The sequence below is a fragment of the Rhopilema esculentum genome, chromosome 3 (genome assembly GCF_057945365.1).
Source record: "Rhopilema esculentum isolate cy_ngs chromosome 3, ASM5794536v1, whole genome shotgun sequence".
Classification (NCBI taxonomy): Eukaryota; Metazoa; Cnidaria; class Scyphozoa; order Rhizostomeae; family Rhizostomatidae; genus Rhopilema; species Rhopilema esculentum.
Window position 1 is genome coordinate 5066176 of NC_142817.1, and position 16718 is coordinate 5082893.

General features: G+C 38.3%; 1 protein-coding gene across 2 annotated transcripts; it reads left to right on the forward strand.

The window, feature by feature from the left end:
* The first annotated feature begins 2108 nt into the window (after nt 1–2108).
* Nucleotides 2109–16127, forward strand: LOC135690463 (cortactin-binding protein 2-like). 2 transcript variants are annotated; one of them, XM_089110994.1, is made up of 10 exons: nt 2109–2310; nt 2779–2937; nt 3254–3391; nt 4499–4791; nt 6567–6666; nt 12305–12527; nt 13452–13583; nt 14036–14127; nt 14767–14818; nt 15224–16127. In XM_089110994.1, the coding sequence occupies exons 2-10, from the start codon at nt 2793–2795 to the stop codon at nt 15396–15398; spliced, it is 1350 nt and encodes a 449-aa protein (XP_088967120.1). In that variant the 5' UTR covers nt 2109–2310; nt 2779–2792; the 3' UTR covers nt 15399–16127. The 2 variants fall into 2 exon arrangements, with proteins under 2 accessions (XP_088967120.1, XP_088967123.1); XM_089110997.1 differs by lacking the exon at nt 2109–2310 and having other exon boundaries at nt 2326–2937; nt 4499–4578; nt 4705–4791.
* The last annotated feature ends 591 nt before the right edge of the window (nt 16128–16718 follow it).

Sequence of the window (16718 nt, forward strand, 5' to 3'; positions counted from 1 at the left end):
TTTGTAATTCCAAGCACGAGGAGTCAATGCCTCGTATACCTATTGTAATTTCCACCGCTTCCCTTGGTGACTGATCATCAAGATTTAAGGCTCCTAGACCAAGACCTATTGATATTGTATAGAAAAACCTGCCCAGGCGAGTATGCTCAAAGTTCAATGAGACAGTGTCTTTAAACAAATTAAATATAATTAAAGTAAGATCAGATTATTTACATTATTTAATCAGAATATAGAACGTCCATGTTAATATTTATGGATTGTCATAAGTCAACTGTATCATCTAGCTATGGATATTTTAGTGAAGCATTTTCAGTGGACCTAGTTTTTAAATTTTAGATTGCTAAATGACCAAGGATGCGTTACGTGGCATGCATTCATGGGTTGATCCAAGGTTTCTCTCATGACGCTGGGAATAATTTATGTTACGGTTCAAGCATAATTTCCAATTAGGCCAAGATTATAATTGTATATAATTGTAGTATATATGTGAATCAACAAATCTAAGTATTCACGATGGCACGACCTCGTGATATGTTATACGTACAAGGACGTTTTAGCAAATAACAAATTATTTCTTCGTTGTTGGGCAGTTATTATCGCTTAGATATTTGCGTTATAGATGGGGACTAGCATTTAAGTCTTTTTCCAAAATGGGTTTATCCAAAAATTGATGGCATGCTAGAAAGCAGTTTTATGCGGAACGGGCTATGAAGCATGAACTTAACGGTGTTTTTGTTTTGGGGGAGGGGCACCATATTTTGCCATGATATATTACTCCTCGACTTGGCTTCTGTTTTTGCTTTTCAAAATAGCTGCTTGCTCATATTTGAACTGAACGTTATCTTTTAATGAAGAGAATTCGATATCTCTTGCTGCTGCGTTGCAGGCAATGCGTAGCATTCTAATAGCTTTTCATATGTTACTCAACTACAGTCTTTTGTCAGCCAAGAGAAAAAAATTAAATAATCAAGCAAGATAGGGTCTTTTTCACTCTATTTTGTGTTCTTTCAGAAAGCAAAGAGCTATCCAAGGAAACGCAAGACAACAAGTCATACGTGGGGTGAAAAGTAGTAGACATTAGACATTAACAAACTTTGTTATTGGTTCTTCCCATATTGGTATATTTAAAAGTGCACTCCCGCCCCTTCAGCTGACAGGATTATTTGTCCTAAAGTGAAACTAAACATGCACACCTGACCTGTTCATATTACGAATGCTTATCTTATGGTAGTGACCCAAAGAGGATACCCCCAAGTACACAACAGGGAGAGCGGGTCTCAACAAAACAAGGTACACGACAAAACATTACTCTTCTTTACATAAAGGGTAGGGAACCTCCAATGCCCTTAACACCCTTCTGCTCCTAGTATCAGCAACTCTCAACAGGAAGGTGTCTGTTCTGATATAACCTTTCCGATGATAATTGCAAAGGCAAACATCGTTGTTTTGTGGGTGGGTGGAGAAACGATATATGGTATTTAAAACTTAGTTTTATTTTCCTAGTATTTATAAAGAAAATTTTGTTTATTTAGAAACAAGAGGTTGTTTAGCTCAAATGTTATGGTGATAGAATTGAAAATATTGCTCTTGTTAGCATCTGCTGTCATATGTCAGTCTGTTTTTTAAGTCTTAACCTTCTTGTCTTAAGTCTTAAAGGCACTTTGTCGCGTAACTGGGTGACGAGTATGCTTTGAGATTGTGATAAGTGTAGGCAAGGTTTCCATCAAAAACATTTGCTATACAGTAATCTCTACTGTCCTTGTATACATTTTGTTTGAATGATGCACACTGTGGACAAAAAAGATTTTCTAGTTCATTATTTCATATATATATAATTAATTTTTAACAAATGATGCGAGTAAAATGTTTTTTAAATTTTGGTGATAAAATTCTATGGTTGTATGTACATAGCCTTAACAACAACTGCGCGCGATAGGCACTGAATCAGAATTTACTTATCTTTCTCCTTGCCGGTCAGTTCATTACGACACTCAAACAAAAACAATTACTAATGACCTCATAAAATGTCGAAAATGTCAAAATTACAGAGACATCTAATGTTTTCAGAGACTTTTCAAGGACGCTTTTTACGCGGTACCTGGCCACTAGTGTAAATTTCTGCGACATCAAACCTGTATGTTGCCTTTAGCATACATCGGTAAACAAAACTTCTTTAATTATTTGCAAGAATCTGAACTGAAGTATTGTTTCCACTTTTCTATAAACTTTGACTTGATGCTTTTAATTCTAGATTCCTGCACCCTACTCATTGCGCAGTTGCCGCAGGTTATGGCTGGGGCTTTTCTGATGGTATGCTAGTGACCTTTGAAAGTACTTTAAACATTTGTGAGAGTCTGTTATAGGTGCAGGAATAAATTCTTTTGCTAGATAGCTGCATATCCTAAGCAATAGTTGGCTGGCTTTGAATAACACTTGTTATGCAAAGGATCCTTTAGGATTTGTTAAATTATTTTGGAAATTAACGTCCACAAGCCTGAATGCAAAATAAAACATTATTCTTTATTTGCTTTAGTTTGTCATGTAGTGCCTGTGTAATACTGTCAAGGGAAATCTTCAAGGAATTCTATTGGAAGTCTTGCTTGATTCTTTGGACAATGTCAGATTTGTCTTTGCTTTGCCTGATGTTTTTTCCAGTGGGACCCTTGAATTGATTTCTTTGTTTGCTTTTACTAGCTAGATGTGGTTAAACTTCTGTAACTTCGCTGCATGTCTTATCTGTCAAGTTGGTAATATTTTTTTCTGTATTTTGTATTTCAGCAGATGGTTTGGTCATGTCTGATAGTATTCTAGACTTCATTGGTGAACTGCGGCTACAAAACGAAAGTGAATGGATCTCCGTTACAGAGGCCGTGAAAAGAATTTTCTTGGATAAGGTTCCTTGGAGAGCGTCTAGAGGTCTGAGCACGAGTAATGCTGGTACGTCACTTCCGAATTGATTTTCTTTGCAAATGGGCTCACATGTGATAGTTCGACTTTTTTGTCAAATCCACAGTGGTGTTAAGTAAAAATACAGCACTTGGTGTTGTGATGCTTATCAAAGTTCAGATAGCTCCACGACCGTGACAATTTTATTCTCGGTAGATTATGACAATATCAACGATTATGCCAAATTAATTATGCCGTAATTTCAGGCCCTAAACGTTTGCAGTTGCATAAACATTAGCGTTTCCCTTGAAATTTGCGATGTGTTTTGCCAGTTTCTTAGCCTTTCTCCGTTTTACACTGTTTACAGCGATTTTCCAGTCAAGCGTCAGTCGATTTGAGCTAGGATCTGTTGCCTGGACGCCTACAGGGTTTCCTGCAGGTATCGCGCCTTGGACAGCAGCATGGCAAGATAGATCGAAACCTTACCTGACCATTCGTCTCAAAGGTACTGTTGCAACATGTTAACCTCTTTTCCCCTCCAAGAGTCTCAACTCGCTTTAGAAAACGTTCACGAGTTTCGGTCCTTGTAGGGAGCCTCCATCCGTCAAATCAAATGAAACAATTCATTGGCTGAAATCATCGAATTAGTTCCAGAAGTTCTTCCTAATTCTTATTAAAGTGAAGAAATCCCCCAGATTTGTTCTTGTCCATCGCCAGTTTTTACTGACGTCAACCACAAATTGATATGGTACTGATTTTATTAGAAGAAAAATCCCAGTGTTAGAGTGACTACGTAATTCATCAAATGAGTATGCAATTGGAATACCACAAAAATTTAACCTACGTTTCCTTACATTTTCAAATTCATTACCTTTTTTGATATGGTGTCATCAACATTCAGAAAGGACAGTTAAAAGAAATATGCTAAAACCTCCGGCTAGTTAGATCCGTATCATTGGAAATGTTAATACATGATTAGGAAGACATTAAAAAAGTTTCGAACTTGCTTTTCAGGACAACTCTTATTTTTTAGTTTCTGTCTCCTATTTTAAAAATTCAACTGCATACAATTTATCAGTTACATTAATACAATACTACACACAACACAAATTAAGCACAAATCTAAAAACAACAGAGAAATAATAGCCTACATATCAAATTGTATGAAGGGGAATTCCTTGAGGAGGGACTCTCTGAGTAGTTGGGCTAATCGAGGAGAGAGCACGACTTGTTTTAAGAATGAATATGAGTTATCCCTAAACATATTTTAACTTATTTTGAGAGCTTGGTCAATCTATCCTCTTTCCTTTCTTTTTAGACTAAAGATGCACCTAAATTTCTGCTTTTAAGTTATTGTCAAACATAAAAGGATTTTTTATTAATGCACTTTTACGTTGTAGTTGATAACTGCACGAAAAATGCTCTTTTTTGGTTTTCTTTATTTGATAAAGTTCATATATATTCTTAACAATATTCTCAATAATTGTTTATCTCTGATTAGAGGTGTCTAGTTTGATTTTCGTAACGACAAATTGATTAATCGTTTGCAATTTTCATTGTCCTAAAGCTTTTGTCCTAACGGTGACAACACTTTTTAATCATTGCTTTTCAGATGAAACAACTTCAACATTTGATTCAGTGGCATACTCTACGTCTTTAGAAAATACTTCGTTACAAGAATATTGCAGATTGGTGAGCTATTCTTATAGCTTGAATTTTTGTTATAGCTTGAAGTTTTTAACTTATTTGAAAATACACCCACTGTTGATGACAGTAATGATTTTATTTCCACATAACATATATGATTTCCATTTTCAGATTAAGCGGTACAGAAATGTGCTGTTCATGACTGACGACACGATAGAGGCTAAGCATTTCATTTCCTGCTTCTCCCACTGGCTCAAGGTATGTTGTCTACAGTATCCTCCGTATGATATCAACCGGTAAGATAGCAGTTAATGTATGTTGCTTAGAAAGTCGTTTTCCCTAGACGGGGGCTACATTAACTTTACTTTCAATGATTTAGAAGATTTTCTAAGTGCATATTATTCTTTGGGTTGTGTCATTATAACAAGTTGCATTAATTTGATTAATAATGAATTTTCTACTTTTCATGTCTGTTGTTTGTTCCCCTGTATAGAATAAAAAATTATTTTGTTTGGATATTTTCCATATGAAAACTTGCTTAAAAATAAGCTCACCGTGATAGAAAATTTGTTTTCATCAAATTCACCAAACGTAAAGAAAATTTGTTTCCTATTCATTTCCCAAATCTGAAATTTTCAGCGTAAGTAATATTACGTAGTATCATATTACATTACGATTCCTTTTGCGCAGTAAGATGTGTATATTTTTTTATAATTGACTCTTGGATTATAAGAACACCTTGCTCAGTAAACCTAATCTCCGTGATATATCCCTTACCATTACGTAGCAGCGTCTTCACAAATACTCTAGTGTCTCTAATAGAAGGGCCCCCTTGTATTGACTTCAGAAGAATTTGCCCTCCGCTCTGTCGCTTATTAGCACCCGCCCTTCTATTAAATTTTACAAACCTGTCATGACCAGGACACGCAATTTTCACTTGTCAATAATTCCTCTTGTTCTGTTTGTCTATCTTTATCTCTAACAATCTATCCATTATCAAGTAACCAGTGTCACCATCCTAATAATTCCACTGCCTTTTAATTAAAAGATTTACCAACATCCACTCCTTTTATTAGCTCCCCTTTGGCATTGAAGTTTACTGACATTTTATTGAAAATTAGCCTACCTGAACATCCCCTTCTATTAGCAACTCTCTTCTATTGAAAACTGGCCGACATGAACACCCCTTTCTATTAGCACCCCTCTTCTATTGAAAATTGTTCGACATGAACACCCCCTTCTATTAGCAACCCCTTTCTATTGAAAACTGGCCGACATGAACACCCCTTACTATTAGCACCCCACTTCTATTGAAAACTGGTCGACATGAACACCCCCTTCTATTAGCAACCCCTTTCTATTGAATACTGGCCGACATGAACACCCCTTACTATTAGCACCCCACTTCTATTGAAAACTGGTCGACATGAACACCCCCTTCTATTAGCAACCCCTTTCTATTGAAAACTGGCCGACATGAACACCCCTTACTATTAGCAACCCCCTTCTATTGAAAACTGGTCGACATGAACACCCCCTTCTATTAGCACCCCCTTCTATTGAAAACTGGTCGACATGAACACTCCCTTCTATTAGCACCCCCTTCTATTAAAAACTGGCCGACATGAGCACCCCCTTCTATTAGCAACCCCCTTCTATTGAGAACTGGTCGACATAAACACCCCCTTCCATTACCTCCCCCTTCTATTAGAGACACTAGAGTACGTTTGCAAAGTTCGCTTTCTCATCTAAATGGAAACGAAACAAGGGTTTTCTGTTTTCACGTAAGCGTCTATGTGGAAGGGGTTTTAAAGCGTTTGTTACAGGATCATGTCATTTGAGATTTTCTCAGAATTCGATAAGAACTCTGCACGAAAGGGCATGTTCACTAATTTAATTAATTTATAATGAGCTATATGCTTGATTATATGCACACAATTAGCTGAGAATCCCATTTTATTTTGAGCTATATCTTTATACGTATATCCAGTATTGCATGTAACTTGCAAGGATGAAATTTATTTTTCAATCAGACCATGGACGAAATTAGAGGCAAGACAAGTTTTATTGCCAGCGTTGAAGAGAATGAGATTTGCACTGCTCAGGAACTTGTGAAACTGTTACGAGAATATGGTTGGTATCTCCGTAAATTTGTGTTTTATTATGCACCCCTTATATGTCCCATTGATAGGTTTTTACTAGAACTAAATATAGTTTCATTTCAATCCAATGCATTTCCCATGCCTGATTTTCGCCATACTTTCCGGGCCCCTGCGCAGAGTCCAAAAAGACCTTGGAAAATTCCATGTGAGAGTTGTTTATATGCGCGAGGGTTTTTGAAAAGGAAAGGTAATAATTTGTTTCTGAAGGCAGATTTCTGATTTGTATTACGTAGACGGGCATAGTAGTTGATTGGAAGCATTTGATTTGGCTAAGCGTTTTTGGAGCACATTTATTCGAGTGATTCTTGTTCGCATGTATAAATTCAAACAGCAGTGGAAGAGTCTATTTTTTACGAACGAATCAACCATTTCTCAAAAAATGCTATTTGCCGATAACCTATGAAAGGACGTACTAGAAATCATAATTACTTTCATAGATTTCATTTATAAATATTGTCGTGAACTCAATATTGCTTCGAACGCAACAACTACATGAACAGTTCACGAAGCAAGAAATAGACCTTTTTAATTTTTACCACGCCGAAATAATCACTAAAATCATTACAACTCTACTCACTAACCACCACTAAGAAAAGAATCCCCCTTCACGGGCACACAGCCTCTATTTATACTCCTACTTATTATTACGTAACTTTACAAAAATACCTACCGTGATTACATCATACTTGCGAGATTACCATCGAACGTTCCAGAAATTTCTACGCATACTAATCATACCATGAATTATAATTACAAAGCAATGTCAGCAGGGAATAAACAAAGGAAGTCTTAAACAAAACAACCGCATACGTAATGTTTCTAAAAATTAAGTTAGTTTTCATCACGTGTCTTCGTGGCACTCAGTGACTCCGTCACATTTCCCCCTCCTTCGGTAGACAAAAATGGTACATTTTTGACTGTCTTTTTACAACGTGTTCAAATCCTTGATAATGTGTCCGCATTTGAGTTATCCTGTCCTCTCCGATACTCTACTCTGTAGTTATACATCTGTAATGCCAAACTCCATCTAGTTAGCCTGCTGTTCTTCTCTTTCATCTGGTCCAACCATTTTAATGCATTATGGTCTGTCTGAATTGAAAACTTCCGGCCATATAGATAAACTCGCAACTGCTGTATTGCCCATATGATAGCCAAACACTCTTTCTCTACAACAGCATAGCGTCTCTCTCGATCAAGTAACTTGCGGCTAAGATACATTACGGGGTGTTCTTCATTGTCATCTCCAATTTGACTAAGAACTGCTCCAAGTCCTCTATCTGATGCATCCGTCTGTAGTAAAAACTCTTTGCTGTAGTCAGGGCTTCTCAAGACTGGTGATGAACATAGAGCCTTTTTAAGTCTTCTGAATGCGTTTTCACAATCATCTGTCCATTGAATAGTACCTTTTACTTCCTTTTTAGTGAGGTCCGTTAATGGGGCTGCGATGTTTGCATAACTGGGTATGAATTTTCGGTAATATCCCGTTAAACCAAGAAATGAGCGCACTTGCTTTTTGCTTTCTGGTCTCAAAAAGTCTTTGACCGCTTTCACTTTGTCAGCTTCTGGTCGAACTTTGCCATTTCCAACAATATGTCCCAGATAATGCGCCTCGTTCATTGCCAATGAGCATTTCTTTGGATTTGCTGTGAGCCCCGCTTTACTGATACGCGTCAATATCTCCTCCAAATGTTTTAAGTGGTCCTCCCATGTAGCACTGAATACTATGACGTCATCTAAAAATGCTGCTGCACATTTTTCCATTCCTTTAAGTATCTTGTCCATCATCCTCTGAAAAGTAGCAGGAGCTCCGTGTAATCCCATAGGCATAACTCGAAATTCAAATAAACCAAAAGGTGTTGTGAATGCTGTCTTTGGTACTGCATCAGGACTTAATGGGACTTGCCAATATCCTCTTGTAAGATCCAGGGTGGAGATGTACCTTGAATTGCCAAGCCTGTCAAGAATTTCATCAACCCGCGGCATCGGGTATGCATCAAATGAAGACACCTTGTTCAATTCTCTATAATCAATACATATTCTCAGCGATCCATCTTTTTTTGGAACAATCACTACTGGAGCTGCCCATTCACTATTTGAAGGCTGGATGATTCCCATCTCTTCCATTTTTTCGATTTCCGTCTTGATTTTCTCATACTGTGACTGTGGCAGACGATACGGCCTCTTCCTAACTGGTTTTGCATCTCCTGTGTGAATCTGGTGTTCTACTACTGTTGTTTTTCCAGGAGAGTCTTTCAAAACGGTTGCGAATCTTTGTAGTAGGACATGCAATGTTCTTGATTGGCTGGCACTAAGATCTTCCTCAATTTTTACTGCTTCCCAGCCATCTTTAGAAAATTCGTTGTTTATAGAAGGTACCACTAAGTCATTCTCCTCTTGATCTTCTGAGCTATTTCCCCTCTCTATAAACCTCACCTTGCCATTTAATGATGACTTCAACTGCGCATACTCCTTACATTTATCCAATGTTGTGTCATTCCCCTGCATTTCTCTTATCTCTGCAGCGCTCCAACTGGAATTCTTCATCTCTAAACTTCCTTCATTTTCGTCATTTGTATTTATCTTTGCTGTTTCCGCCATCTGTACTTCTTTTGACCCAGACAACGATTCAACTGTCCCCTCGGTATTGTCGTCTCTATCCACATCTCCAGTTGAAGAATTTATCTCGCAATTTACATCTGAAGTTTCCTCTGATTGATTGCCTTCTCCGCTAGCGTCGCTTAAAGCCCGCGCTTTTGCACCCGAGCAGATCTCCCTGGCCAACTGTATCGCCTCTTCTTGTTCCCGTGCTTTCTCCTGTGCTCTGGTCACTACTATAAAAGCTTCAATTTCATCCCTCTCAAACTTCTCATCATTTACTATGTCCATGCCTAACAGAACCGGTCTTGGAAGATTCGGAGACACCACAACCCTTCGCAAGAACACTTTGTCTTGAATCTTTATGCTGACTTCGGCAGTCGGGTAGCTGACATAATCACCATGTGCGCATTGTATATCAACTCTGGTTTCCTCATTGACTTTGCCTTCTGGTATCAAGTCTTTGTGCACAAGTGTCCTTGAACAGCCAGTGTCGACAAGAATGTCTACCGGTCTCCCTTCTATTTCCCCTCTGCAGCTGAAAGCCTTTAGAATTTTACCAACTGAATGCTCTCCAAAGTCAAATGATTGTGCTGATCTGATCAACTTGTCTTTATGTTTAACATAATATCCCGTATGTCTCCCTCTGTTGTTGTTGTTGTGGGCCTGATTTGACGGACAATGCAGAGCAATGTGTCCTGGTCTCCCGCACTTAAAACACTGAATTGTCGAGCTCCTTGTAGGTGTATGTTGTATTGTATCGTTTTCAGGCTTTCTTTTGCCTACTGGTACCGTCGTATCTGCTTGTTTTGGTACAGGGCAGTTCTTTAAAATATGGCCAGTCCTTTTACAACCATGACATCTAATTTCTTGGGTACCCTGTCCCCTGATTGTGGCCTTTCGTGCTAACAGGTAATCGTCAGCCAATATGGCAGCTTCTTCTGATGTTGTAGGCTTTCGCTCTCTGATCCAAATTTGTAGCTCTAATGGCAGAGAACTTAGTAGCTGCTCCAATATGATAGCATTGGAAATCTGCTCCTTTGAACTTGTAGAGGGATGTACCCACTTGCAGTATAGATCACGCAGTTTCACCTCCAGTTCAGTGCAACTCTCCTCGTTCCTTTTCCTTGTGGCTCTAAATCTCTGACGATAGGTTTCTTCATTAATATCGTACCTCCTCAAAATGGCTTTTTTCACTTCTTCGTAAATGCGAGACTTCTCTGGGTCCATGTTGGCATACGCGGCTTGTGCTTTTCCAGAGAGCAATGGTGCTAATTTCACCGACCAAACCTCTGCTTTCCATCCATATGTTTCCGCTACACGCTCGAATGTGGTGAGAAAATGCTCTATATCGTCATCGTCACAGAGCTTTTTAAGAGCAGGCTTCCCAAGGTTTATCATTGGTTCTTGTCCCTGGCTGGATAAACTGAGTTCTGCGAATTTCTCTAAAAATTGCCTTCTCTCGTTGTCAGCTTGAGCTTCCCACGCAAGTCTTCTTTCCTCCTCTCTGGCCAACCTTTCCTCTTTCTCTCGCTCACGATTTACCTTTTCCAGTTCTCTTGCTTTAATTTCTCTCTCTCTTTCTCGCTCTCTGGCTTCCCGCTCTTCATTCTGAAGACGAATAATTTTCTCCAACTGGGCCTTCTCCTCTTGTTTTCGCTGCGCCTCTTGTGCCTTTACTTGCTCTTCTATGTCGGATTGCTTTTTTCCAAGTGTGGCTATTAGTTGCATAAACTGCTCGTCTCTCTTTCGATCCTGCTCCTCTCTATAGAGACGCTCTTTTTCTTCTTTTTCTGTCATCCATTTAAGTATTTCTAAAACTGCTCCACTTTCCCCTCGTTCTTCGCTTGTATGCTGGGCTTCTTCCTGCCTTTTCCCTCGTCTTCCTTCGGCTGCCATGGTACTATTCCAACACACCACAGTATTTCAAACCAAATTAAACAGTTTTTACTCCACTTACGTGATCCTCGCCTACCGAAGTATTTTTCCTCGGCGATAAATGACCCCACTTCTGGTACCAAAATGTCGTGAACTCAATATTGCTTCGAACGCAACAACTACATGAACAGTTCACGAAGCAAGAAATAGACCTTTTTAATTTTTACCACGCCGAAATAATCACTAAAATCATTACAACTCTACTCACTAACCACCACTAAGAAAAGAATCCCCCTTCACGGGCACACAGCCTCTATTTATACTCCTACTTATTATTACGTAACTTTACAAAAATACCTACCGTGATTACATCATACTTGCGAGATTACCATCGAACGTTCCAGAAATTTCTACGCATACTAATCATACCATGAATTATAATTACAAAGCAATGTCAGCAGGGAATAAACAAAGGAAGTCTTAAACAAAACAACCGCATACGTAATGTTTCTAAAAATTAAGTTAGTTTTCATCACGTGTCTTCGTGGCACTCAGTGACTCCGTCACAATATATAATTTGTTTTCACAAAAATATAAATCATGTTATGTTTCTGTTATCTGCTAAATATGTACCCTAGCATATATTGCTATATAAGTCGTCATACAAAGTCACATACCATATGTTGACGCACATTTTAACTGTCTTCTAGTTCTCAAACATAACGGGTATGGCTGTTTAATGATCCTGGATCAATCAATGTGCTTTGAAACATCTCAAAGTGTTTTACAAGGAAAGGCATTCGAATTAATTGATATGTTAGGTTGGATGAAATTTGGCTATCTTGCCAGTGATAGGAATTGTAGCTCTCCTGGTGGACATTGGAAATCTTACTTTTTGCGTCTTTGTGAAAAATAATTATGATAAATTAACAAAAATAACTCCAATTCTAGCCTATTACATTTCAGTAAAATGTTAAAAGAATGCTTGAAAATTACGCTATTGTTCCTTTTGCCACATACGGTGCTTGGAAAAAGTTTCTCCATAGCACCCCATTTCCACCTTCAAACGGTGTTGTATTGTGTGATCAATGAGCTTAGGCGAGTCCATTGCAATGCAGTTTGTTGTTCCTTTTTAGGAGCTTTGGTTGAGGTGAATCGCGAGAGACCGAAGTGCTCAACAATTATTCTGATCGACGTTGATTTCATCCTTAATCGAAAATTATCTTCGGATGTCTTTGTTTGGCTTGGAAAACGTGGAACAGAAGAACCCTTCTATCTAAGCAATGGCATTGGAGTGAACAGTCAGCTTTACTATTTGCAAAATGACGTCATCGTACTTGCATATGCAACAAAGACAAGGTAAATAACCTTTACAGTATAGAACAACAGTATGTTAGGTTTCCGCTTTTCCCTGCTAGTTGGAGAGTCAAGGTGGTATTAATTGTTGGAAATATCATTTATTTTTTGTCATCAACTGTCTTGCTTAAAGTAAAGGCGATTCCTGTATGCGAGCCGTGCCCTTAGGCCAAAGCATGGAGACAAAGGATGGCCAGTTCCTTCAATGCAGATTCATCACTCCCAATCCCCCCCCCCCCCCCCAAATGCAGATACTGTTCTATTCTCGTTTTCTTTAGCTTCCCCGTCGTTGTTAGTCCTTCCCTAAATAAAGGATAGAGCCCAACCTTCAGCCTTCAGAACTGCAGCAAAATTGCCTTACCGCGGTCGATAGCCTGAGCTACTAAGGGACATATATTTTGAAGACGGTACAGCTGATGATATTTACAGCTGCTAACAAACCTTTAAGGCTGATAGAGCGCTATCCACGAGAGCTAGAAAGGAGACAAAAGTTCCATGAGACAAAAATTCCCTTTATTAAATCGTACTTCTATCCAACCTTTAGCACCATGTTCCCTGTCAGAGTTTGAAATAACATATCATTTTGACTAATCCTGCTCATGCGACTAAGAGATGTGGCATCGACAGAATTCAGATTTGTACATCTGAAGTCGATTGCTTCAGATCTAGTTTGCCAAAGCAAGGATATTTCAACCCTTTCATACTATGCATGAGTTTTTTGGTCTCAGTTCAAAAATGAACACTTTGAATTTACTCAGATTTTATGGGGACGTTGTGTGTATCAAAACTACTTGTAAAGCAACAATCTTTATATTATTCAGTATTGATTTTTTATCAGTTGCCTATTTCCGGCTTTTTTTCCAGCCATTTGCAGCCAAGATTTTAATACTCTATATTTACTTGTTTTAAGTGCTCACTTTTTTCCAGCATGGACCGATTTGGGCAAGGAATTCATAGATTTTTCAAGTTAATTGATCTCCCACCAACCATGCCTGTTCTTCTGCAACGTTGGCTCCGACAAAAGGCAACACGAAATTCAGAAAGCCGATTAAACTTCAGGTGAATATCTTTGTAGTTTAGGTTTTACAGTTAAAAGAGTGTTATGGCAGCGAGATTTTTAATAGACGGGTTATTGGCTCTCTCACTTCTACAAGCTACTTTTTCCAATTTAAGGTTTAATTTTCTATGGGACTGCTCTTCATTGTGTGTGAACAGGTGCTTTCATAATTTCAATACGGCAGAGTCTTCAGATTTTCAGTTTTCTTTTTTGTGCCATCTTCCGAGTGCCCTCTTCACCTGGCACATGACTAATGCGAAATGTAGCACAATTATGAAATGTGAAATGTGAACAATTAGATTTATACCTTTAATGTCAATCTTAATTTAGATACCTTTCTTACAATCCAATCACACTCCCATGTGACGTTAATTGTCAAGTCACTCACAGTTTCAGAAACGTTTTAAGTTCTTCCCAGTTCACAATCTCTGAATATTGCTTGATCCATTTTTAGGGAAATTGATAACTGGAGCTCCTGGATAAGCGATGTTTACAGAAGATCTAGAATCGATCTTGAAAAGCTAGACATTAAATTGGATATGCCAGGTTTGTCGTTATTGTAAATCATGTTCATTTTGTCTTCAAAATTTGAAGTTAATTTTTTGTAGATGCCAAAGGTCGAACCATTCAATTTTGTATCTTTATTTCGTAATTCGTTGTCACTTGTGTAAAAGTTGTTTCATAGTATATCTGCTTATGCTCAATGTCACCTGGTGCTGCCATAAAATGCCCAAAACACTTGTTTTGATAATGTCACAAAAACCAAATAAAGTCGCACTCAATTTTCTCAGTATCTTCAGTGCCATTTTGGTTTTTACTGAAAAATATATCAAAATAGATTCAAAGCTAACTAGTTGTAGGTACCAAAGGGACGATTTCCAGCTTGCTTTAAGGAATTAAGAGTATGTAAGAATGTGCCTTCTGAACAGATCACTTAGTTTATAGTCTCTTTAATTTTTGCTAGTTGATTTTCAATTGTTCTGTAATTTGGATGCAAACATGAATCGATTCGAAAAGCACTTTGTATTGTTACACACAAAGCCATCATTTTATGGACAGTCAAGCCAATCTGACTGCAATGTGTTTCATAAATTTCTGTTAGTTCATTGGTCGTTTGTGGCAAGACATGATCTAAGCACGATTAACAAACCTGCATATTACTCACTGTCATTGTTTTCTTCGCAGATCTTGGGCTGTTTCTGTCTGCTCCTTTCAGTGATTCAGCCGGCCTTAAAAGGTAATGATTTCATGTTTCATGTCACATAATTTCGTAATATAATACGTTGATTATATTGATGTGGATGAAATGAAGACTTAAGACAACACTCACAATCTTTCTGGAGTTGTTGCTTTCTGTAGAAATGTGCTGGGAAATCGCTTTATCGTGACAAAATTTACATATATATTCTACTAAAAACAAAAAGGTGTCATCAAAAGTGCCTAGGCCTATGCAAAAGTTCCTATGGTCCATAGGCTCTATGTTTCGTGCGCCTTAGATAATACTGCGCCTCTGCTTGTTCTTGTGTCTAATACGGCCTTAATGTCATATTTGGTAAGTTGCATTCCGTCTTCTTTCTCCCCTTCCTCGTTTGAAAATAGAAACCCTGCATTATTATGACATAAGGTATCCTTTTCTTTGCAGCTGGGCTGAAGACCTTTGGTTGCATCACTTTCTCCCGCAAGTCGAGAGTTCTGTGGAGGAGCAGGTTGCCGAGGCAACCAATACTCAGCAGGACTTATTGATCCAAGTCGCTCTGAACGCATTCTTAGAAGGAGCTTTTTTGCCGGGCTGCCCATGCAAATTAGATATCGGTTAAGTTAGGACTAAATTTTTAGATATTTTAATCGACTCTGCTAGACATAATGCTGTCTGACCAGGAGGAATGTACTCATATTCCAGATATTTTGTCGGTGGTCGAAACAGGAAGATTTGACGAATTTCCGTAGATGCTTTCATCTAAAGGAGGGACTTGAAAATTTTTTAGAGGAAATGACCTGTCGTTCTCTGATTTCCCTGGTGCAAATCAAGTCCTGTTTCGGATGCCAACACTCTTGTTGTTCATGTGTGTAACACCTTTTGCAATTAGATATTACTTTCACAAAGTTTTTAAAGAGGCCGAAGTTTGTCATAATGTGCAGGCCTAAGAGGGGACGTATTTTCGTCAAAATTTTCGTCGCAGAGGCACCATCTTTTACCTTGTTACCTAGCAGTCCAGCCATATGATACTCTGGGTACCAGATCCTCAATAAACCGGGGATAAAGTATTGTAGACCGCTTCGGTGGCAAAGAAGGAAGCTCAAATAATTATTTCTGGAACTAATTTCGAACTACAGTATTCTCTCCAATTAACGGACACTCTAAAAGGCGGACACCTCTGATTAGCGGAAAAAAATATTTTTCCCGATCATTTTCTGGTTAAAGTCTCATAAAAAACTTTCTAAAAAGCGGACACTTAATTAGCGGACACTCCAATCAACGGATAATATTGTTTGCACAAAATAGTGAATTTGGCTTTTTTTCTTTCCAATTAGCAGACAGTACAAAACATTTAGGAGCCAGCGAACAAAAAAATAAGACAAATGAATATTTTTTCAAGTATTCCGACAGAGGGCTTGGAGCTTCCGACAGGGGGGCTAAAATGACTAAAATATGCAGTTTTTCGTACGTTATTTTGTCAAATTTGCTCCGACAATAACCTAAAATTGCCTCCGATGGGGGGGGGCTAAGTGCTTCCAACGGAGGGGCTATAGCCCCTCTAGCCCTCCCCTGGCGCCACCACTGATTACACCTTTTAGATACAAAACAAGGGTCTATTTCAACTTTGAAACTTATATTGCAAAACTTTCCAAAAGGCGGACATTTCCAATTAGCGGACACCTTGCTCTGGTCCCGACAGTGTCCGCTAAATAGAGAGAATACTGTATATTTCTGAGACTAAATAATGGAGACTCTATCGCCCAGGGTAGCCATATGACTGTCTACTGACAAAAATCTCTTCATATCCCCCTTCAACCCTTCTTAAGATTTATTGAATTACTTATCTTCAGTTTCATTTTAAGCACTTGTTATAAACTGCCGACTGAATCAAATAAAGTTTTATCTTACTGTTCTTATATACAAATTCACTTTTTCTAAA